Below are 21318 nucleotides of genomic sequence, written 5' to 3' on the forward strand. Positions count from 1 at the left end.
ACACCGCCCAGGGAGATCTTTAAATTGGTAAAAGGGGAAAGGTTTTCTTTGTAGTCCAAGATAGCCTCAGATAACGGTAGCTGAGATCGACTTTGAACTCGGGATCCCCCTGCTTCCAGGTCCCTAATACTGGTATCACAAACAGGGATGGCCATGCCTGGCAAGTGGAAAGGCCCCACAACTGCAAACTTGCCTACAGACACCTCACTTTCCCAACGGCCACCATTATATTCTTCCTTTATTGGCTGTCCTTGTATAATACAAATCTGCAAGTTTAGATACAAAAAAAATCTGGAAATAAAAGATAGAAAAGTACCCGCTAGGCACCCCTTCCTCCTCTTCTGGGACCCCTCCCCAGCGGGCACCGACATGAGGTAACTGAGCGTCTTTGTTCCTCCCCCCTCCCCCTCTCCTGGGTCCCCAGTCGGGCCCCACCCCGTGAGACCTCGGTCCTACGGAAGACATGGTCCCCGAATGGGGGAGGGGGACTGGGCAAGCACAGCATTGGCAGTGAACGCAGCGTGGGCAGAGGGGAAGCCCTTGGCTTGTGCTGTGTGTACGGGGTGGGGAGGGGATGACCAGGCTTGAGGTGGGCCCAGGAGTGCCCTTAAGTGGACATCCCTCCTCCATCCTGCCCAACACTGAAAGGTGGAAGGGCAACAGAAACTGGGGAAAGTAGCTGAACCGAGGGCATTCCGTATCTGGGGCTGGGGAAGGGGCATCGCCAGCCTAAGTCCGGCAGTGAAATGGTTCCCTTAGCCAGGCTGGGTCCATCCCTGAATTCCATCTTGGCGCAACCTAGGCATCACAATATTGGTTCTGTAGTGGTTTGTGAGGGGTGGCGGAGAGAAGGGCTTAGAGGGTGTGGTGAGGGGCGCAGCCCGGGGAGCAGCAATAGGGGAGAGGCTGGGCCTCCCCTCCTGAGTGTGGTGCACCTGGGGCTGATGAAGTGGGCGCAGGGTAACGTGGGCTACAGTTCAATCTCGAAGGTCTTCTGCAAGTCACCAGAGAAGGGGTTAGAGGGCTTCTCCACAGCGGGTTTGCCTTCTAATGCTGCCCACTGGGCCTCAAAGGGGTCCAACTCAGGGGCTGGGGCAGGCGCTGGCTCTGGAGGCCAAGGCGCCCCATTGGGGCGTGGACGGGCCTGGCCACCAGGGGCACTGGGTGCAGCAGGTGGGGGAAAGGCCCCGGCTTTTCCAAGCAGTGTGGCAGGTTGGGGCTGAAGCTGGGCAGCTGAGCAGAAGGCATTGGCCACCATCTGTGAAGGTGTGATGCCCACCACTGGCACCCGGGGCACGGGTGGATAACCCAGGCCTGTGTAGGCGGGCACGAACGGAGGCTGCATGTGTGTGGGTGGCAAGAACACAGCCACCTGGGCAGCTGTAGTGTCAAAGGGCCCCACGGGGGCAGAAAAGGGTGGAAGGGTGGGGGCCATGGTGGGCATTGGTGGCACGGAGGCTGCTTGCTGCTGCTGCTGCTGCTGTTGCTGCTGCTGCTGCTGCTGTTGCGCTCTAGCCACTTGGGACACTTCCTCCAACCATCGTTCAGCCTCTGAAGGTGTCCGCTTGTGCCCGGGCTGGAAGGCAGCTGCAGGGGGTACGGAGGGCTCGCCCCAGGCAGAAGTTCCTGGAGAGAGGCAAGTGAAAGGTATAGGTTGCCACGAAGAAACCCAGGAGTCAGGGTGGCTTGGGGATCAAAGCCTGGGTTCTACAGCAAGACAATCTGTGAAACCCAGCTCAGCTCTTCCCCACTGTCCAGACGACTTCACCTTAACTCAGCAGGTTTGCAGAGGGGAGAAAGGACAGCTTGGAGACTCTACAGTCCTTGATGGAAACATCTAAACAGATCAACACACTACACCCACAGCCCACCGTCCTTCCCCTGCCAGCCCTGAGTCTTCTGTTAATGATAACCATGGGGGGGGGGGGACTGGAGAGATGCCTCAGAAGTTAAGAGCACTGGCTGTTCTTCCAGAGGTCCTGAGTTCAATTCCCAGCAACCACATGGTGGCCCACAACCATCTGTAATGAGATTTGGCACCCTCTTCTGGCCTGCCGTCATACATGCAGGCAGAACACTGTATACATAATACATAAATCTTTTTTTTTTTTTAAAGATTTGACTTCATTCTAGCTTGTCTAGCACTGTTTTCAGAGGTTAAGATTCTACGATGCACATGTCTTTCTCAGACTACCCAATACAGGAAGATCTCACTGCCTTGAGTTTGTATCTTGCTAAGGTTGTGGGGGCACGTTTTTAACGTTTGAGATTCGGAGAAACTTCAGAGGTCGGAGAAGCCCCTGGTTCTCAGGTGATCTGTTGTTCTCAAATGATTGCGTGGCTCTGAGGCAATCCCATGGTTCTCAAATGATCCAACGGCACAAAGCCAATACAGGGTTCTGGCAATCCCATGCCTCTAAGTCTAAGCTCATCCCACAGTCCCAAGGTGATATATTGGCTCTAAAGTAATCCTGCGGCTCTGAGACAATACACAGTTCTAAGATTCTCGCTCTGAACCATCCAACCCTAGGATTCCCAAGATGGCCCTTCAGGTGCAAAGGAACGCAAGAGAGCCACTGGAGAGTGGCGGCCCAGGGAGAGGGCTGCTCCTACCTGTTGTGGCAGATGGTGGCCCTGACGCTGGTACTCCAGCACTGGCAAAGGACGAACTGATCTGTGTGCACAGGGCATTGATGCCATCACTGTCACTGACACCAGGAGGCTCCATCTCAGGCACTGTGAGGTTACAGAACGGCGGAGATGAGCAAAGAGGCTCTGGCCTGCCGCAAGCTGCCTTTACACGACCTAGTCTTTGTTTCCAGGTCACTAGGTGACCGTGGCCACTAAAATAACTGCGTACATGGATGTGTGTGACAAGAGAGTGGAGCAACAACAAGAGCCAGTATGTGGCATCAGGTAACTGACAGTCACAGTGGCCCCAAGCCAGGATCTCAAGATCTAAGTGACAACACCCGGGAGAGATGCTGAAAACTATCCATGTGCATTAACTAAATAGTGCACTCTGCCAGATGTACAGCAAATGCATGGAGGATCTGCATCCAATCTGAAGGCATGGACGCTGGCCACGTGGATGCTTGCTGGCTGGGGATCATATGTTCTACTTTGGGGGTAGAGAAGTGGGTCCCTGGTCACCCCTCCTGGCCTCACTCGACACATACATCATCATGGTAGAAATGAAACTATGCCAGCAATACAGGAGACATAGAACAGGCATGGGGGTCTCATAAGAGCCTGGAACAAACAAAGGCATGGTTTAGAGAAGCCACAGCCTGGCACGTGTGGAGAGCAGCAGATCTCTATGCTGTCTTCAAGGGCACAAGGCGAATGTGATGTAGTTTCTACATCAATTTCCTTAATAACTGCATGTGTTCATCCAACAAGGCAATGCAGGGTCTGAGGGTGTGGCTTCCAAGAGTGATGGAGGTTGAGGTGTGCGGTGTCCCTTGAGAATCTACCTGTGCACTAGACGTGTGTGTGTGTGTGTGTGTGTGAGAGAGAGAGAGAGAGAGAGAGAGAGAGAGAGAGAGAGAGAGAGAGAGATGCAGGGGATTTCTGAGTTTGTGTGAAGCTAAGTGTGTGATATTTTAAATGTGTAAATACAGACACATGACTTCTGAGTGCTCCCTTCTGGTGTATGTGCAACTTCAGTGTGCACGTGATTTCTGCACATATGTAACTCTGAGTTTGTGACTTCCAGTTTCTGTGGCATGTACGTCAGAATGGACACTGCATGGACACTCACTCTCAGGTGAGTGTGCAACTGGCCCCAGGAGTGTGAGGCTTGGGAAGCCTGCCATCTCAAGCACACGGATGACAAACTCCGCGTGTGTCTGATGTCATGGTGCATGAGGACAGCAAATGTAAGGGTATGTGACAAGCCAAGGAGTTTTGCAGGACATGGAGGACGCATCATTCTCAATATGCAGTCACCTGCCCTTCACCCAGTGGAAACGAATCAATGCCCTCCATATCCATCTCCGCAGCCCTGGGAGCCAGGAGTCCCATGCATAGCATGTGGAGGCAGCAGTGAGAGTCACAGCCTCAGGACCTCTCATAGCTCCTTGCCTGTATCCTATGGCAACAGCATGGCACTGTGCCAAGTCTTTCACCTCCCAGCCCAGAGCAGACATGGTTTTCACAGACAGGATCTTGCTGGGTAGCCCAGGCTGGCCTTGAAATCCCAATCCTTCTGCTTCTGGAGCACTGGGTGACTGGTGTCTTAGGTCACAACAAACAGCACCTCTTTCCCTTTCCCAGCCCAGGACAGACATCAATAATCAAACACAATGCTTCCCCGGCACCCCACCTCCACTGTGCTCTTTGCTCACCCACCCCACTACTTGGACAGATTTTACAATTCTGTCACCCAAACCCTGAAAGTCTCCTTTAGGCAAACACAGGATATACTGCTGGTGTTTCTGCCTGGTTCAGGGGAAGTTTAGCTGAATTAACTGTGTAGACTACTGTGGTGCTCCCAAAGGATCTCTGCTCAGAGCAGAGATCAGGATATCATGGTGTATGCTACCCCTCTATTCTCCCGACCAAGGCAGACATTGTAAATCTACTGTGGTCCTCTCCTCAGCCAGAGAGATCCTTTCATCAATCACTTAATACAGGTCATAGATCTATCCACCAAATGTTTGGAAAGAGCATTAAACTATGGTGCTTTTATCCCGAACATAAAGGACATCCATGTTGTGATGTCTTTCCCTTAACCATGCTAGACTTACCTGCCTGAAGGAGACAAAGTGTGTGCCACCTTGTCTGTTCCCTGAGTAACCGCAGGCACTGTTAACTGACCATGACTGCACGTCTATGGCTGACTCAGCGGACATGCTTTACCTGCAGCAGGCATGACTTATCCATCATGGTTGTGCTAGCTCTCTTCTAGTCCTTGCCCACGGCAGACACTGTCAACGACCATATGTTCCACACACTTAACCTCGGCCCCTGGCAGACAGTGCTAATCAATCACAATTTAGACCATCTCTCCTCTACCCCTTGTCCCCATCAGACAGTGCTGGTGGATTCTGATGTTCCTTCCTCCTGATCCAGGGCTCACCTGTGCCCTTCACCTGGAAGTCGGTACGGCGCTGCAGGGTGGATGGCAGCTCATTCAACCGCAGGCTCAGCTGACGTTTGAAAGGTGAGTTCTTCTGGCTGAGCGCTGGGAACCCACGAAAGGAGCCCTGGCGAACCAGCTGCTCCAGGGGTGCGTGGCGCCGGGGAATGGCAGCAGCAGTGGTGCCTGCGGCCACTGGGGTGCCTGCCTCCCCCTTCTCACCAGGGGATGTGGTAGCTGGTGTTGGGGACACATGCCCAGGCTGGGCAGGGCCAGGAGCCACAGCGGGAGCGGCTGCTGCCTCTGCTAAAGATACAACAGACAGTTTGTTAGTTACCTCTCTTAAGGCAGTGGAAACCAGGCTCAACAGGCCTGTGTTTATAGTGCTGGGGAAGGAACCCTGGGTACTGTGTGTAGTAGCCAGCAGTCTCTGCTAAGCTACACTCCATCCCCTCACTGGGGGATCCTAGGCAGGGGCTCTACCACTGAGCCACATACCCGGTCTGTCACTGGGGGATTCTAAGGAAGTCCCCTACCACTGAGCTATAATCTAGCCCCTCCTGGTCTTCTTGGTCACTCCCTAGAGCTACCTTGTCACCCCACACATCCCATCCCCCAGACTCTGAAAAGTTCTGAAAATGATGCCCACCCAAGCCAAGATCACTTCCTCAGGAGGCCACTGGGAAACTGTCCTCTAGCCTGACCCTCCATCTCTCTAGCTTCCTGCTCTCAGCTGCTCTCATTCCCGCTTGGGCCCTCTCTCTTTTCCCGATCATTTACGTTTACTTGGTACACAAATAACTGTGAGACACTGCCCCAGGAGCCTTGCAAATGTTAACTCATCCAATTCACACAACCACCCGCATGGTCAGGGCTATCGCCATTTTACAGATATGAAAACTGAGGTGATTAGTAAAGGCATAGGGCTCCAAAGGAGTGGGATGACTCTGGAGATCCCCTGTAATCTCCTGTGGTCTGTGTCTTTCTCTGCACACCCCCCGCACCGTGTTTCCCTGTCTCCTACTGTTCTGCTCCCCTCTCTCCTCCATGGTTCTTTTTCAAACTGTGACCGGTGATTCTAGACTTGATTTGGCTCACATTATCCTTTCAGAACCTTTCAAATTTGTTCTAACCCTTCAGCCTGGGTTCCTTCCACCCTGGGAGTCCCCCTGTCTCTGAGTAGATTGGACTCCACACTTCAAAATGCAGAAGGGTACCTTTCCTCCCCACACATCTGCCTGCCTTCAAACCAGAGCCTCACCACAGGTACAGCCTGAGTTCCCCAGTTACTCCGGGGAGCGCAGAGTTTCTTCTCCCATCTTCCCAGGCCAGGCTGGACACCAGAAACCACCTCTCCCCCACATCTCCCCCACATATGTATGCAGTGCCCTGTAAATCAAACCTGGGTCCTAGAGATGGAGGATACAATAAGACCCTATTTTTCATTCCAACTGCTTTATGGAAGCCCTGACTCAGGTGACTTAATGTGCTGTGATGAACTCTGCTCAGGTGGGTACCTGTAGGATGCTGTCCCATGAATTCTTAAAATTGAGTTGTTCCCTGCAAACCCGTCAGCCTTTGTTGCCGGTGCCCTGCGCTGAAAACTACAGCTCCTCTGCAGCGATCCCTAGATGCACCCACCGCACCTGTACCCTTGCCCCAATGTGTGCAGCACCCACCTTTCTTCTTGTCCCCGGCCTCTCGCTCTGTAGGCCTGCCGCCCCCTGACAGGCGGAAGGAACCCTCTCGGGCAAAGCTGGTGCGGCTGGCGTCGAAGGCAGCCGTCACCCCACACTCTTTCTCCCGCCGCTGCTTCCTTTCCAGGCAGGCAGCAAATGCACAGCCCACAGCGTGGCTCAGCCTCTCGCCCTGCAGGAGAGGTGGCCCGGTTAGAAAGGTCACACCAGGTCAGGATGTCTGCGGCCAGGGGATCCCAGCCCAATCCCTTCGCCTCTCCGGACTTGAGTGTTTATCTGCCAACCAGGTGAGCAAAGCGTAGAGCCCTGAGCTGGGATGCAGCTGGGTTATAGGCCATCACTGTACTAATGCCAGAACTTCAAAAGCGGAGGCAGGAGGATCTAGGGCTGGAAGCCAGTTTGGACGACAGTGAGATCCTACATCCTCACTCCCTAAACAAGAAGTTAGGTGAAGTAATCCTGGTTACTCGGGAGGCTGAGACAGGACAATCACTTGAGCCAGGAAAATCCTGACCAGCCTGGGCAGCCTAGAGTCATGCTCAAAAAATCAAGACAAGCTGGGCATGGTGGCACAGTCATATAATCCCAGCACGTAGGAAGCAGAGACTGGTGGGTCTCTGTGAGTTCAAAGTCAGCCTGATCTACATTGTGAGTTCCAGGATAGCCTGGGCTACATAGTGAAGCCCTGTCTCAAGGAGGGGAGGTCAACTGTTGGAGGTGAGATGGCTCAGCAGGCTGAGATGTTTCCTGTCAAGTCTGACAATCGCTGTGAGTTTGGGGCCAGCCTGATCTACAGAGTGAGTTCCAGAACAGCCATGGCTACATGGAGAAACTGTCTCGAAAAAGAAACAAATGAAAAGGAAGAAAATAAAAAGCAGGTAGGAAGCATGAGAAAAGGTCTCCTGAGCTGACCTCTGACCTCTACAAGCATGCCCACACATCCATGTCCACACACACAAAGAAATATAACCACGGAGGCACAAGGTACTCATGCTGGAAATACAGAACGCTTCAAAAAAGAAGCAAAAGCCTGGAAGACAACATGGGCAAGACAGCATTGTTCCCCAGAGGGAGCTGCAGCTAATGAAATCTCTGTTGAAAACCCAATGGTGTCTTTGCAGAAATGGAAAAGCTGATTCTGAAATTCAAATGGAATTCTGAGGGATCCACAATAGCCAAGCCAATCTTGAAAATCAATCAAACTGTCAGGAGTGGTGCACGCCTTTAATCCCAGCACTCAGGAGGTAGAGGAAGGTGGATCTCTGTGAGCCTGGTCTATCATAATAAGACCCTGTTTAAACAAACAAAATCAACTAAGTAACCAAACAAGCAACCCCCCCCCCAAACAAACAAACTAATCTAATGAGAGAGAGAGAGAGAGAGAGAGAGAGAGAGAGAGAGAGAGAGACTAGGTAGGCCAGACTTAGAGGTCACTATATAGCTGGGGGAGGGGGGGAGTCTTATATTCCCAAGTCTCCTGCCTCAAACCAAGCCCAGATTCACTGCACAATTCAAAATGACCAATTCACATGTTTCACTTAAGAACTTTTTAAAAGTCAAACTGAAGAAGTACTAAGCATTCCATGATCTCTATCTAAAATCTGCTAGACTCGGTGCTCTAAAGCTGAAATCCCAACACTTGTTCAAGGTTATCTTGGGCTACATAGGAAGTTTGAGGCCAGCCTGGGCTACGCTAGACTCTCTTAAAAAGTCAACACAAGTCTGAGGAAGACGGCTCAGTCGGTCTTGGTGCGTGCTCTACAGACACTGAGGACCTCAGTTCAAATCCTCAGTACCCACGTAAAAAAAGCCAGGAAATCTATAACCAACACTGAAGGGTGGAGACTGCTGGGTCCTGAGAACTTCCAGACCAGCTGAGTCAGGAGCTTCCTGTTCTCCGAGAGACTCTGTTTCAAGGCAATGAGGAAGAGAACAGAGGGATGCTATCAAACTTGAAGGTCACAACCTGTGCCCAAGAGTCTGCTGCCAACTAAAGGAGACACATTAAGTGACAAGCAGAAAAAAAATGTACCCATATGGCCACATCAGGAGGAAGGGACTGTGGGACCATGTGGAAAACCTGGTGGTATATGATCACGACGCCGCTTGTAGAAGCCACCGCGGCCATCCCCAGAGTGGCGATGTCACTGTGCCCAGCGTCCCACACACAGCCAGGTGGCTGGACACTGAATCCACACCACCAACCATGGGCAAGCACGGTTTCCAAAAATAGCCACGGATAATTTCTCCCCCCACGTGCTCTTCCAAAACTTCTCAGTCCCTCATCAGAAGTGGAGGCTACGTCCACGCTGCCCACCCCACCCCCCGAACCTGGAAAGACCTCTGTGGCTCACTGAACACAGTCCCTCGGTGCCAGACGAGGTGATGTCAAGGCCATGTCCAAAAGGGCCACACAGCTCCCTACCAGCACACTTATGTGGAGTCCCTACCCCTGCTCTCGTTCTCTCGAGACTCTTTCACTGTAGAGCCTTCGGTCTTCCTGTGGCATTCATGCTGGGAGGATTTAGGGAGCGGCTCTCTGACAGCTGGGGGTGGGGTTGAACTAGCCAGTCTGGTAATGTAACAGCCCCAGGTACTACCTAGGAGTCAAGATAAAATGAGGGACCCTAGAGCCGGGATGCCCCAGCTACGTCTCCCTCAGATTCTTAAAACTCTAGAGAGAGGGTCAGCAAGATGGCTCAGTGGATAAAAGCACTTGGCACAAAGGCTAATGCCCTGAGTTCAATCCCTAGGACCCACAAGGTAGGAAGAGAGAACCTACTTCTCTTGTAGACCGGGTGGGTCTCGAACTCAGAGATCCGCCTGCTTCTGCCTCCCAAGTGCTGGGATTAAAGGCGTACGCCATCACCGCCTGGCAAGAACCAACTTCTGGAAGTTGTCTTCTGATGGTCACATGCACAGTGGTTCACATGTGCATGTCATGTCATGCTCAAACTCATAGACACATGCACACGCACACCCACCACGATGTAAGCAAATTTAACTTTAAAAGAGAAATAGGTGTAATTATAAGCCACAGGATTTCAGAGCAATTTGTTCCACAGCAAGGAAATAACTGACGAAACCATTACACTCTCCTCCCACAACACACAGAAATAAAACATTTACTGTGTGTGTGTGTGTGTGTGTGTGTGTGTGTGTATGAGTGGGCACCATGTGGATCCTGGGGATTGAACTCAGGGAGTTAGGGCTTAGCGGCAAGTGCCTTTACCCTCCATCTTTCAGGTCCCAAATAAATCTTTATGTATTTTTCTTTTTTGGTGGTTTGTTTGTTTGTTTGTTTTCTTTTATTTTTGATACATGGTCTCTCTATATAGCTTTGGATGGCATGGAATTCACTCTGTAGACTAGGCTGGCCTTGAACTCACAGAGATCCAGTGCCTCTGCCCTGCAAATGTAGGGATTAAAGGTATGCACTATCACACACAGCCTACTTTAAAAAAAAAAAAAGATTTTTTTACTTTCATGGGTATGAGAGTTTTGTTTGCATCTATATGAGTGCATTGTGCGCATGCCTGGTGTCCACAGAGGCTAGACATGGGTACCAGATGTCCTGGAACTGGAGTTGTAGATGGGTATAAGCCGCTGTGTGGGTTACAGGAATGAAATCTGGCACTCTACAAGAGCAACAAGTGTTCTTAATTGCTGAGCCATCTCTCCAGACCCCCAAAATATCTTTAAAAATAAATAAATAATTCCAAAAAAAGAAAAGAACCACAAACAAAATATACCAAGGCTGAAGGAATCCTGGAAACAATTAAGACATTGAGAAGGCCCCAAGGGAGTCTCCTGGGGCAGAGAACTACATTGACCACAGCGTGCCTGATGCAGAAGCAAAAACTTGTAAAGCTACTGGGCTTGAGGGTGAATGCCTTCTGCAATCCTAACATTTAGGAGACAGAGACAGGAAGATCAAAAGTTTGAGGCCAGGGCCTAGAGAGATGGCTCAGCAGTTAAGAGCACTTGCTGCTCTTGCTGAGGACCTGGGTTCAGTTCCCAGTACCCATATTGGGCAGCTCACAACTGTCTGTGACTCCAGTTCCAGGAACCTGATGCACATACTACAATCAGTAGTGCACACACACACTAATACTAAGACTGATAAGAGGGTAATGATAACCAATGCTTTCCTTGATGCTTGGTATACATAAACTAACCCACTCCCATCCCAGACTCCTCCACATTAGAGACTATGCATACTTCCTTCTTCTTCTTTGTTGTTGTTGTTTTGTTTTGTTTTTTGGGGTTTTATTTGTTTGTTTGTTTTGTTTTTCAAGACAGGGTTTCTCTGTGTAGCCCTGGCTATCCCAGAACTTGCTCTGTAGACCAGGCTGGCCTCGAACTCACAGAGAACCGCCTGCCTCAGCCTCCAGAGCGCTGGGATTAAAGGCACCACCATAACTTGCACACGCTTCCTTCTTGAGATGAGAGGTCCTGGTCCAGAGGGCCCAGGACTTGTCCCCAGGGCATGCAGAGTGAGGGAGAGAACCCCAGTGGCTTGCACTACTCACGGAGTCCTTGAGAGCCAGAAAGCAATGGCAGATCCAGCGGCGCGTGGTGCCATCGCGGCATATGTAGGAGAAAGCCTTGTCCAGGTTGCGGTCAGGAGCGCAGAAGGAGACCTTCTCGATGGTCTGGTCTACAAGAAGGTCCTAGGAAGGGTTGAGGAGACAGGCTGTGTAAACCTTTTCTGTTGCTTGAACACATCACATGATCTCATCCTGAATCAAATGCGGACCCAGCTGTCATGGAAATAGCCGTGGGCTAGCCTGCCCCAGGATCATGATTTGGTCTGTCAGATCCATCTGAGATGGAGGAGACAGCCCAGAAGCACAGACTTAGGAGAAAGACTGGACTCCAGGGCCTGAAGGAGCCAGAAAGTGCCATTAATTCTTCTCCCAGGAAGAATTAATTGGACAGGAAGGCAGGGAAGAGCATTCAGGCAAAGGAACAGCCTGTGCAAAGGTGACAACTCCCAGCATGCCCTGGGCACCTCCTGGCGGGGGGTCTCCAGGCTGGAGTCAGGGGAGCCAAAGAGGAACAAACAGATGCCCAGAGCCTGGGGCTCAGGTAACAGCCCAGTGACAGAGCTATTTGCCTCCATGAACAAGGACCTAGTTCAAGAGTCCTCACTCCCCTGTCTCAGAAAAAGTCCCAGATCCTGGATCCTGGGGATCTCGTCTAAACACAAAATAGGGCTGGGATGTGCTCAGGTGGCGGAGTACTGGCCTAGGTACATAGAAAACCCTAGGCCGCATTCCCAGCAAGGCCGGAACCAGGGAGGTACAGGCAGGAGGGCCAGAAGTTCAAGACCATCTTTGGCAAAACAGTGAGTTTGAGGCCAGCCAGGATTATGCTAAATTAAGCAAAAAACCCAAAACATGTAACAACCCACATTTGTTGATACACTGAGCTTTTAATTTTTTTTTTCTTCCAGCATGAAGCCCATGATAGCCTTGGATTTGTAATCCTCCTGTCTCAACTTCCCTACGGCTAGAATCACACACCTCTTCCACCACATCCCGGCTGTTGGCATTAGTGTTTTTGGTCCGTGGCCCGCCTCCCCCTTTTCAGTTGTGTGTGTGGGCGCACGTGTGTACACATGCATATCAAGGGCCAGGGCCGAGCTTGGTAATCATCTTCAGTCATTCTTCCATCTTAATCATTGAGACAGGGTCTCTTAATCAAACCCAGAGCTCACTGATACGGCTAGTCTTGCTAGCCTGCTCACTCTAGAGATTTTCTGGACACTAGCAGTCGTGTGGGCTTCTGGGAATCTGACCTCATGTCCTCCTGTCTCCATGGCAAATGCCGCCAGCCTGATTTTACACAGCGCGTACAAATCAGGCTTTCTGATTTGATGGCAGGGTCTATTACAACCCGGTTTTTTCATTTTACAGATGAGGCAATGGGAGCCCAGAGGGGTTAAATCTCGTGCCCAGGGTTTCTCAGTTGATGACAGGGTGGCTGCTTCAGTTCGTGCACACAGGTACAGATATTCCCCATACCAGTTCTCAAATAACCGCAGCCCTCGGTCCTGAATTAGGACTATGCAGTCAGCCAAGCTGATGCAGGAACACATGGCCGAGTCTAGAAGGCCCCCTTGGGAGGAACATCCCATGGTGGACGGGTAAATCTCCCTCCACCCCGAAGACAGCCCTCCTACCTTGGTTTTGTCGTCCACCACTCGGAGTCCATCGGCTGACACCCACAGGACAGACTTCACAGACTTCCGGCCCATCTGGGGTGAGTGCAGGGAACAGAGCGGCCTGGTCAGGATCACCTCTTCCAGTCTGCTCTTGCCCCCTCCCTGCATCCAGCCCCTCACTCACCGCCTTCAGCTTCTTCACAGCATCTTCGCAAACATGCATCCCCCGGGACTCCTCTACCTCCACGTGACCCAGGTACTTGGGGGGAGGGAGGAAATGAAATAAACACAGTAATCAATCATTCTCAGCATGACGAGCATCTCCGCACTCAGGGCCACAGTTCTCAGCCCATCAGGTGCAGTCATTCACTCTGCATTTCCAAATCCATGGGGTGGGAACCACATTTCTAGCCCAGACACACAGCTGAGAAAACCATACAGAGATTTGGGTCCCGTCTCTGCCCCTGCTCAGTGGTGGGCTGCTTGCCTAACACGCACAAGGCTTGCTGGCTTTTTTTTTTCCTTCCCTCTGAGTAGCCCTGGCTGTGCTGTAACTCACTCTACTAACTCCGTAGACCAGGCTGGCCTGAGACATCTGACTGCCTCTGCCTCCCGAATGCTAGGATTAAAGGCGTGCGCCACAGGTAGATCTCCGAATTTAAGGCCAGCCTGGTCTATAGAGCAAGCGCTAGTCAAGTCATAGGAACTACACAGAGAAAGCACGTCTCATGCTTTTTTTTTAAAAAAAAGGCATATGCCACCATGCCAGGTTTAATAAACCATAAGGCCATTGGTTTAATCCCTAATATGTGCACAGGAACACACACACACACACACACACACACACAGAGCACAGATCGTGCCCACCTTCCCTCCTACGATGGCAAGTGGAAACTGGGGCTTCCTGCAGATGCAATGACTGTCCCTGGTATCTCCAGTGAGACTAAGTTCCATTACCCAGAGTTGCAGTTTTAAGTCCTGATAACCTCCCTTCCTCATGCTGGAGATGGAATCCAGGGCCTTCCACAACGCTAGAAAAGTGGTCTGCCACTGAGCCACGCCCCCAGCCCCTCACTGGGGATTCTAGGCAAGTATCTCCTGCTAGGCCACAGGCACCCTGCTGTACAAAGACTGTTTTCATTTAACAGATGCCCCCTTATTAGCCGACATTCTTTCCCCACTTTCACCGGCACTTCCTGTGCCTGCCACATGAACCCCTCACATTTGGGTCCATTTCTAGGGAAGAGAAAAGCAGACTGAGGACCTAGCCATAGTCTCTCAGATGAGACCGGAGAAAGGCTGACTCCCACAGCTCAGGCCTCCTTGGGAGAGTGGACTATGTTGTAAACCAGAATGTCCAGAACAGGAAAAGAGCCTTGCCAATGCAAGGTTACCTTTCTGTAACCTTTCAGTGCACGTTATCTGTGAGCCCCTGAAGGATTAGGTGACAAGTCCCTACCCCTCAGAATTATCCCCCAAGAGATGTCTGGTATAAGACAGAATGTGTTAGGCATATGGCCAGTGGGGGGAAATGGGAGGATCTTGAGTTCAAGCCAGCTTGGGGTACAGAGTAAGTTCAAGGCCAGCTTGATCAGCTTAATGAAACAGTACCTGAAAATAAAAGAGGAAGCTGTTTTGTGTGTATGCATGCACACACGTGTGTGTATGTGCATGCATGCGTGTGTGTGTGTGTGTGTATGCTTACACGCAAGGCCTCAAGGTCCAATTCTACAAAGGTGATGGGGTGTGTTCTAGGACTACAGGCAAGTGCCATCATGCCAGGGCATTTGGAAGTCGCCGTTCACGCAGCTCCTAACACAGAGCCCCACAGTACAGGTCTCACAGCAATGGCCTTTGACAATTTGCCCAGGGCCCCAGGATCAGCAGGCACACCATAGGCACAAAACAGGCGATCCATGCCATGCACTCACCCTGACAGGGAAGCTGCATGTGCCCTTGCGCACTGCATCCTCGTCTGCCTGCCACTGGTGTGGGCGCGATGCCTCGGGCACATAGGCTGGCTTCCTCCGCCGCAGACTCTGCCGTAACTTGTTCATGGTGCCCGCCCCGTCTGGTGGCACAGGACAGGGATATGGGTCAAAGATGGAGGCCAGCGGTGTGGAGATGAGGTTACAGGGCCAAGGGCTTGCTAGAGGAGCAGGTGTGGGTGGAGTGGCTCCACCCGGTGGATACTGGTTATGTAGAGGGTTCCAGAATTGTGCATCTAGGGTTTCAGGGGTGCGCGGCAAGGGACATGGAGGTCTGGGTGGGTGGGAATCGCATGTCATGGGCTTTTGGGATATGATGGAAAGAGCCACAGAGATCCAAAGAATCAGAGGTCAGGGCACTGGAGCTTGAGGATTAGGGGTCAAGGGTCACAAAGTCTGGGGGGGGTTGAGACATGAGGGTCAGTGAAGAAGGTGATCAGGGATAAGAATATGTAGCCAGGTAGCTAGCTTGGCCTAGCCTGCAAGGCTAGAGTGTCAACTCCAAGTTCAAGGAAAACAGGAGAGAGACAGGAGAGGGAGGGGGAGAGCAAGAGAGAGAATGTAACATATGTACAGCTCTCTGACAGCTGAGTGCAGATGAAGCAAGGCCTCGGGTAGTGCGTGCTTGCAACAGTCAGAGGTAGTGTGTCCAGGAGGCAGGCTGTAAAAGACTCCTTACGTGAATAACTGTTCGTGAGACTTTGGGTGTTGGCTGTGAGGGAGCCTGATCCCCAAGAGGGGTTGTTATCTGTGAGTATGCATCTCTGGAGGTTTCTGCAGGGCACTCATGTCTGAGTGGCCATACATGTGCACCGGAGCATGCGATGTCTCTGTATAGTTCCTGTCTACGAGAGCTTGTGGTTTGTGCATGCTGCCTTGGATGGATTGTTGGTCCTGAAGGGTGTTTCCATGACTGTTTTCCATAGGGCAGTGCTTCTGTGAGAGGGTGCAACTATTGTCCTTTGGAGCTGTTGCCCCTGAGAGTGGGAGTCTATGACCATTATCCATAAGATGGTGCCTATGTCCAAGAGGGCAGCTGCTAATGAGACTGTATGTAGGTGGCTTCGGTGAGGGTTGATGCTATTTGTTTGCTTTCTCAATCTGGCCACTCCAGCTGTGTCTGCTGGATGGTGAGAGTCCATTTGATGTTCTGCTGTCCACCTCTTCTATCTGCTACTCAATATTTATTGTTTTACTTTTGCTTGCTTTATACTTAATAAACTCATTCATTCAGAACCCAAAGCAGGGCTATCCCAGGTCACTCTCCTGGCTGACAGTGTGTCTGTAAGGCAATGATGTGTCCCTGAAGGTGCATAGCTGGACTGTGACCATGGCCATCGGTGTGACTGCTGACTGAGTGGCTGTTGTCTGAGAGTGTGAGGGTTTACAGGTGCCGCTTGTGAGGCTGTTGGTCTACGGAAGTGTAGCCGTCAGAGCTGTAGTCATAGCATAGCTCATGGTGTTTGCCTAACATGAGGAAGCCCTGTGTTCCATCTCCAGCTTGCATAAATGGGTCATGGTGGCACATGCCTTCAGTTCTAGCATTTGAGAGAAAAAGGCAGGAGTATCAGTTCAAGGACATACTTGGTAATATTGTGAGTTCAAAGCCAGCCTGAGATAAAGGAGACACTGATGTCTGGACCTATGGGCCTGTGCATACTGGGTGGAGACTGTCAATGTATCTTTTTTCTTCTCCTCCTCCTCTTCTTCCTCCTTCTCTTCAGCATCAACTTACTATGCATCCCTTGACAGGCCTAGAAGTCGCCATGTAGAGCAGGCTGACAATAAACTCAGAGAGTTCTCCTGGGTGTTCGGGGTATAATCAAGCACCGGCATCTTACTGCTTTAGAGATGGGTCCCAAGTAGCCCATGTTGAGCTCAAGCTTGCTGTGTAGCTGAAGCTGGACTTGAACTCCTGATCCTCATGCCTCAGCCTCCCAGGAGCTGGGATTATAGACCCTCACCATCTTATCTGGCCATATATATCTCTTGAGTATATGTCTAAGAATGGGTGTACAGCAAGTGCCGGGGGTTGCCTGTGTGCTATCTGGGAGGGTCTGTAGATATGTGTCTACACGTGTCTCTGTATTAGTGTGAATAAATAGCCACTCAGCAAATCTGTAAGTGTGCTTGCTGCTGCATTTGACAAGCATGTGGAAATCATACGTGTGCAGGTTGAACTGTAAATCTCTGGATGTGTGAAGGTCTGAGTGTATGTACCTGCAAGAGTTTGATCTGTACATAATCACTGTACGCAGGAGGTTGTTGGTGTCTGTAGGTGGGGGTTTAGGATGTGTGTCTGTGACCGTGGGGGCTTTGATGGTCACTGTGTACAACAAAGTATTCAACGAAGCCTGTGTGACAGTGGTTGGCAGTTCCTCTGATCACACTAGCCATAACCATGACCCACAGATGATACAAACCACTCACCTGACTCCGTCCTGAAGGTTTCAGGGGGCCCCGAGGCCCCACAGGGGGCTGGGGACAAATGCTGACCAGGTCTCCTGGGTCCACCCTGCTCAAGGGAGTGAGAAGATGAGAAGTTTGTGGAGGGGAATTCGGTCCCCTACTCCCCCACCTTGGACCTTAGCCAACCCCTCCATCTCAGGCTCCCTAGTAAGAACCCTGGTAGTCATAGCAACTGTTACTAGGGAGACCAGCCACCTGGTTCTATGGGCCCAGGAAGGAGTAGGTGTGTTGGGGGACACTGATGGGTCCCTCAATACCCAAGGAGATGATGGGAAGTGAGTGGCTTTGACCTCTACTGTCAGGTTCACGGTTAAACACAAACACACAGCCACACACACCTGAGCAGCCAACAGTTGTCTTGGCAGTTTGGTCACATCTTAGCACACTTTATGACACAGTCATCACAACAGCTATGTACCTCAGGTCATAAAACACAAGTGTCAACTAACATCTGGCTACATGTTAGTATTCACCGGCACACACGTGTCCACAGGCATGTATGTGTCTCAGCCAGCCACAGGCACTTACTCAATCCAACAACTGATAACATCCACTCATTTTCTTGGCTATGTACAATGAGATGGGGCAGGCACATGCATACGGGTGATACGTGTCCAACTACACCTCATGACAGTTGTGTCTCCTAAGGCACACACCCTAGGCGGAAACACATACAGATCGAAAACCTCTCTCGTCACCATAAGCACTTGGTCACACAGGAGCACTATCACATCCAAATACACTCCCACACCTACATGGACTGAGGCACACTGGTCTTACCAAGCCCCGCACCCCCTCCACACCCCAGTAACACACAGCTGTAGATGCACAAGGTCATTCACCCTCAAGCAGCACCAACTACAACAACACACTTTGACAGAGTCACAGACCACCAGGGGCATGCCCACATTGGGTCGTCACACGCACTACATGTTCCTCTGAGACAAGCACTATGTATAAACCACTCTTTACGGACGGCCACACGCTGTAGATACTGATGGCCACAGCCCTGGCATTACAGACATAGCGCATCATCAGCCAGAGGCCGAGGGACCCAAGGATGGCCGGCCTCAGACAGTCACATACATTCCAGAATCAGTTGTGTATGGAGTCACTCTGCATCAGTGCCGATGGTGCCCAGCCATCTGTCATGCTGGTGTCCCATCCACAGCAGTACCATGTTACCCTATGACAGATAAACAGTCTCCACGAGGATTCAAGTCACGTAGACAAGAATGTGGCCGCATATAATCAATCACTACCCCACGTGGACAGATACACAAAGTCACAGCCCCACTAATACTCAAAATCTCACACAGGAACTTAAAACACACAGTTCAGTTCTCCACACCACAAATATACAGTTGGGTGTACACACAGCCGGCGTGACCCAGTCAGCATTTACAGCTGGCTTCACTTGGAAAACACAGTCACTTCACCACCAAATCACACACACTCTCCCAGTCTAGGACACCAGCACAGAGTCCCCCAGGGTCACAGACAACTGGGTCATACACACACAGGAATAGAAGCTGGTCACCTATGTACCCCCCGTGTAGTTTGAGTCCCACACAAATACCCTTTCGTAATAGATAAGAGTTTCAGATATTCACAACTCAAATCACACATAGGTGGCTGTGGTTCGTCCTCAGGATCACACAGCTAGGTGGAGAGCCATTTGTACAACCTCAGTCACATACACAGACATGGCTAGGGACACACAACCTCTGTCATACGCACTGCCATCCCACAAACCCAGGCACAATATTACTTCAAACACAACAGCAGTGCGGTGACACTCATGGAGACAAGATCAGTCAGACATAAGCACAACATCATGCCACATATGGCCATCATCACAGTCACAGTCACAATCCTACTAACACACTGTCACAACTCCACCCACATCTTCAGTCAGCCACACACAAATCCGAACCCAACACAGATGTTGACATACACCAAGGTACACACACACAGGGTCACAAAAGACATAACCACAAACACAACCTCCTAACCACAACCACGCACCCATCTAAACATGATGCAAAAAGTAGAGGAGCTTGTACAGTGAGCAGCTGCCATTCACATCCAGTCACACAAACACTGGGGTCACACACACACACCACGTACACCACCACATCCAACCACAAGCATGCAGATAAGACAACGTAGGATTCCTTATCCTTGCCAGCTGCAACGCAAGCACACACATGGACACAGTCACACGGACACAGTCACACAAACACCAGGTCACACTTCTAGCCACCTCCCCAACCCCTGCACCCCCACCCCCCACCCCATACCACACACAAAGCCGCTGGTCACCACAGAGGCTGCAGACAGGTTTCCACCAGGTCTCTGGGGACCCGCCCCCAGCCCAAGCTGAATCCTGGAGTCTGGGGGGGGGTGTATACGTCTGGCTAGGAAAGCTGAGCATTGTCTCCGGGTGGGGCCTCTCTTAGACAGCTGAGCAGCCCAAGGGACAAAGGGGGTGGCCTAGGAGACCAATGTCTTGAGACCCCTGACTAAGCACGGGGTGGAGGTGGGGTAGGGGAATGCCTGAAATTCTCCTTATTTTATTCATACTGGGGTGGAGTTCCAGACACAGAGACCTTGTTTTGAGAAGGGGATTTGCCTGGGACACCGCCCAAGGGCTGGGGGGGGGGGCAGACTGGATCCAGGACCCCTGGGAGTAGACAGTACTTGGATGAACCCCCACACCCCAGTCTTGGCAGTTCTATCCAGGGACCTAATCTTCAAGATCTCAATCAGGGGGCTGTTGTGCTCGAAGAACCCCTCTGGCAGGAGGAGTGCGGATTTTGTCTGGAACAGGCTCAGTTAAGGCCTTAGCTTGATAAAGGGAACTGTGTCCCGGACCTTGAACACCAAACCTTGCCCAGGGAGCTGTACCTAGAATTAATGCAGCCCTGTCCTTGATTTGGGGGGAATTTGTATCCCAGAATCCCTATTTCCAGGGCCTTCGCAGAGATGGCCTGTCCTGGAGACCCCAGTCTGGCAGGTTTAGGATTGCCGGGGGCCTGTTCCCGGACCCCCACCCAGGACCACCCTCTCCAGTCTTGGCATCTTCTCTCCATCCGGGCGCTGCTGCCGCCTCCCACCCTCCGCCACATCAGCAGCGGCGCCGCCCCCGGCCCGAGCCCCCCGAGCCCGCCCTTCTCACGCTGGCCGCCGCGCTGCGGGACATCCAGGGCCCGGGCGCCCCCGCCTCCCGCGGCCCCGGTTGGGCCCGGCTTCCCGAGTGCTGCTGCTGCTGTGGCGGCGGCGGCTCGGTCTGACGCGGGCCGGGCCCAGGGCCGGCGGCTGGTGCGGGATGCAAGCGCGCGAGCCAGCTCGGCTCCCCGGAGGATTCCGTTCCGGGGGCGGGGGAGCATCTCTCCCTCGGCGCCCCGCCCCGGCCCCGCCCATTGGCCCACCGCCTGCTGTATATGCAAAAGAACTCCGCCTCCCCCACAGACCACTCCCCCATACAAATACTACCCGGTCTCCTCCCATGCAGAAGCCGCCCCGCCCCGCCCCGCCCCTTGGCCTGGCCTTGCGGGAACCTGCACGCAGCCCTGGTGGACTGCCTCCCAGGTTCAGGCGCAGGTTCTGTTTCCTTCTGTTACCCCTGACCTCAGATCCCCTATGGTTCTGCTTCTGAAGAATTGCCTTGGGAGGCGCCTTGACGTCCTCAGATCTTGCTTAACCCCACGGTTCTCCCAGCCTGGCGGGGGCGGGCAGAAGCGGTGACGAGGCACTTTTTGCAAGCAAGGGGAGGGGAAAGGAACAGACCCCGACATCCTGGAGGGAGATCACTCTGGCTTGCGGAGAGAAGGCATTGGGATAGGACCAGGTCCTAGTTCTGGACGCTGCTGCACCCCCACTCCGGTCCTGTGGGTTTGGAAAAGCAGC

At 52.1% G+C, this 21318-nt stretch overlaps 1 protein-coding gene across 3 annotated transcripts; it reads right to left on the reverse strand.

Annotated features, from left to right (window-relative positions):
• Positions 1-220: 220 nt before the first annotated feature.
• On the reverse strand, positions 221-21174 carry Numbl (NUMB like endocytic adaptor protein). 3 transcript variants are annotated; one of them, XM_087907497.1, is made up of 10 exons: positions 21040-21174; positions 17368-17452; positions 14881-15020; positions 13134-13208; positions 12968-13042; positions 11313-11453; positions 6763-6952; positions 5084-5389; positions 2614-2736; positions 221-1626 (listed from the first exon to the last, which is right to left on the reverse strand). In XM_087907497.1, the coding sequence occupies exons 3-10, from the start codon at positions 15004-15006 to the stop codon at positions 971-973; spliced, it is 1692 nt and encodes a 563-aa protein (XP_087763623.1). In that variant the 5' UTR covers positions 15007-15020; positions 17368-17452; positions 21040-21174; the 3' UTR covers positions 221-970. The 3 variants fall into 3 exon arrangements, with proteins under 3 accessions (XP_087763623.1, XP_087763621.1, XP_087763618.1); XM_087907495.1 differs by lacking the exon at positions 21040-21174 and adding an exon at positions 20588-20856 and having other exon boundaries at positions 5084-5386; XM_087907492.1 differs by lacking the exon at positions 21040-21174 and adding an exon at positions 20588-20853.
• Positions 21175-21318: the final 144 nt, after the last annotated feature.

Source organism: Myodes glareolus, chromosome 1 (assembly GCF_982192425.1).
Source record: "Myodes glareolus chromosome 1, mMyoGla1.1, whole genome shotgun sequence".
NCBI lineage: Eukaryota > Metazoa > Chordata > Mammalia > Rodentia > Cricetidae > Myodes > Myodes glareolus.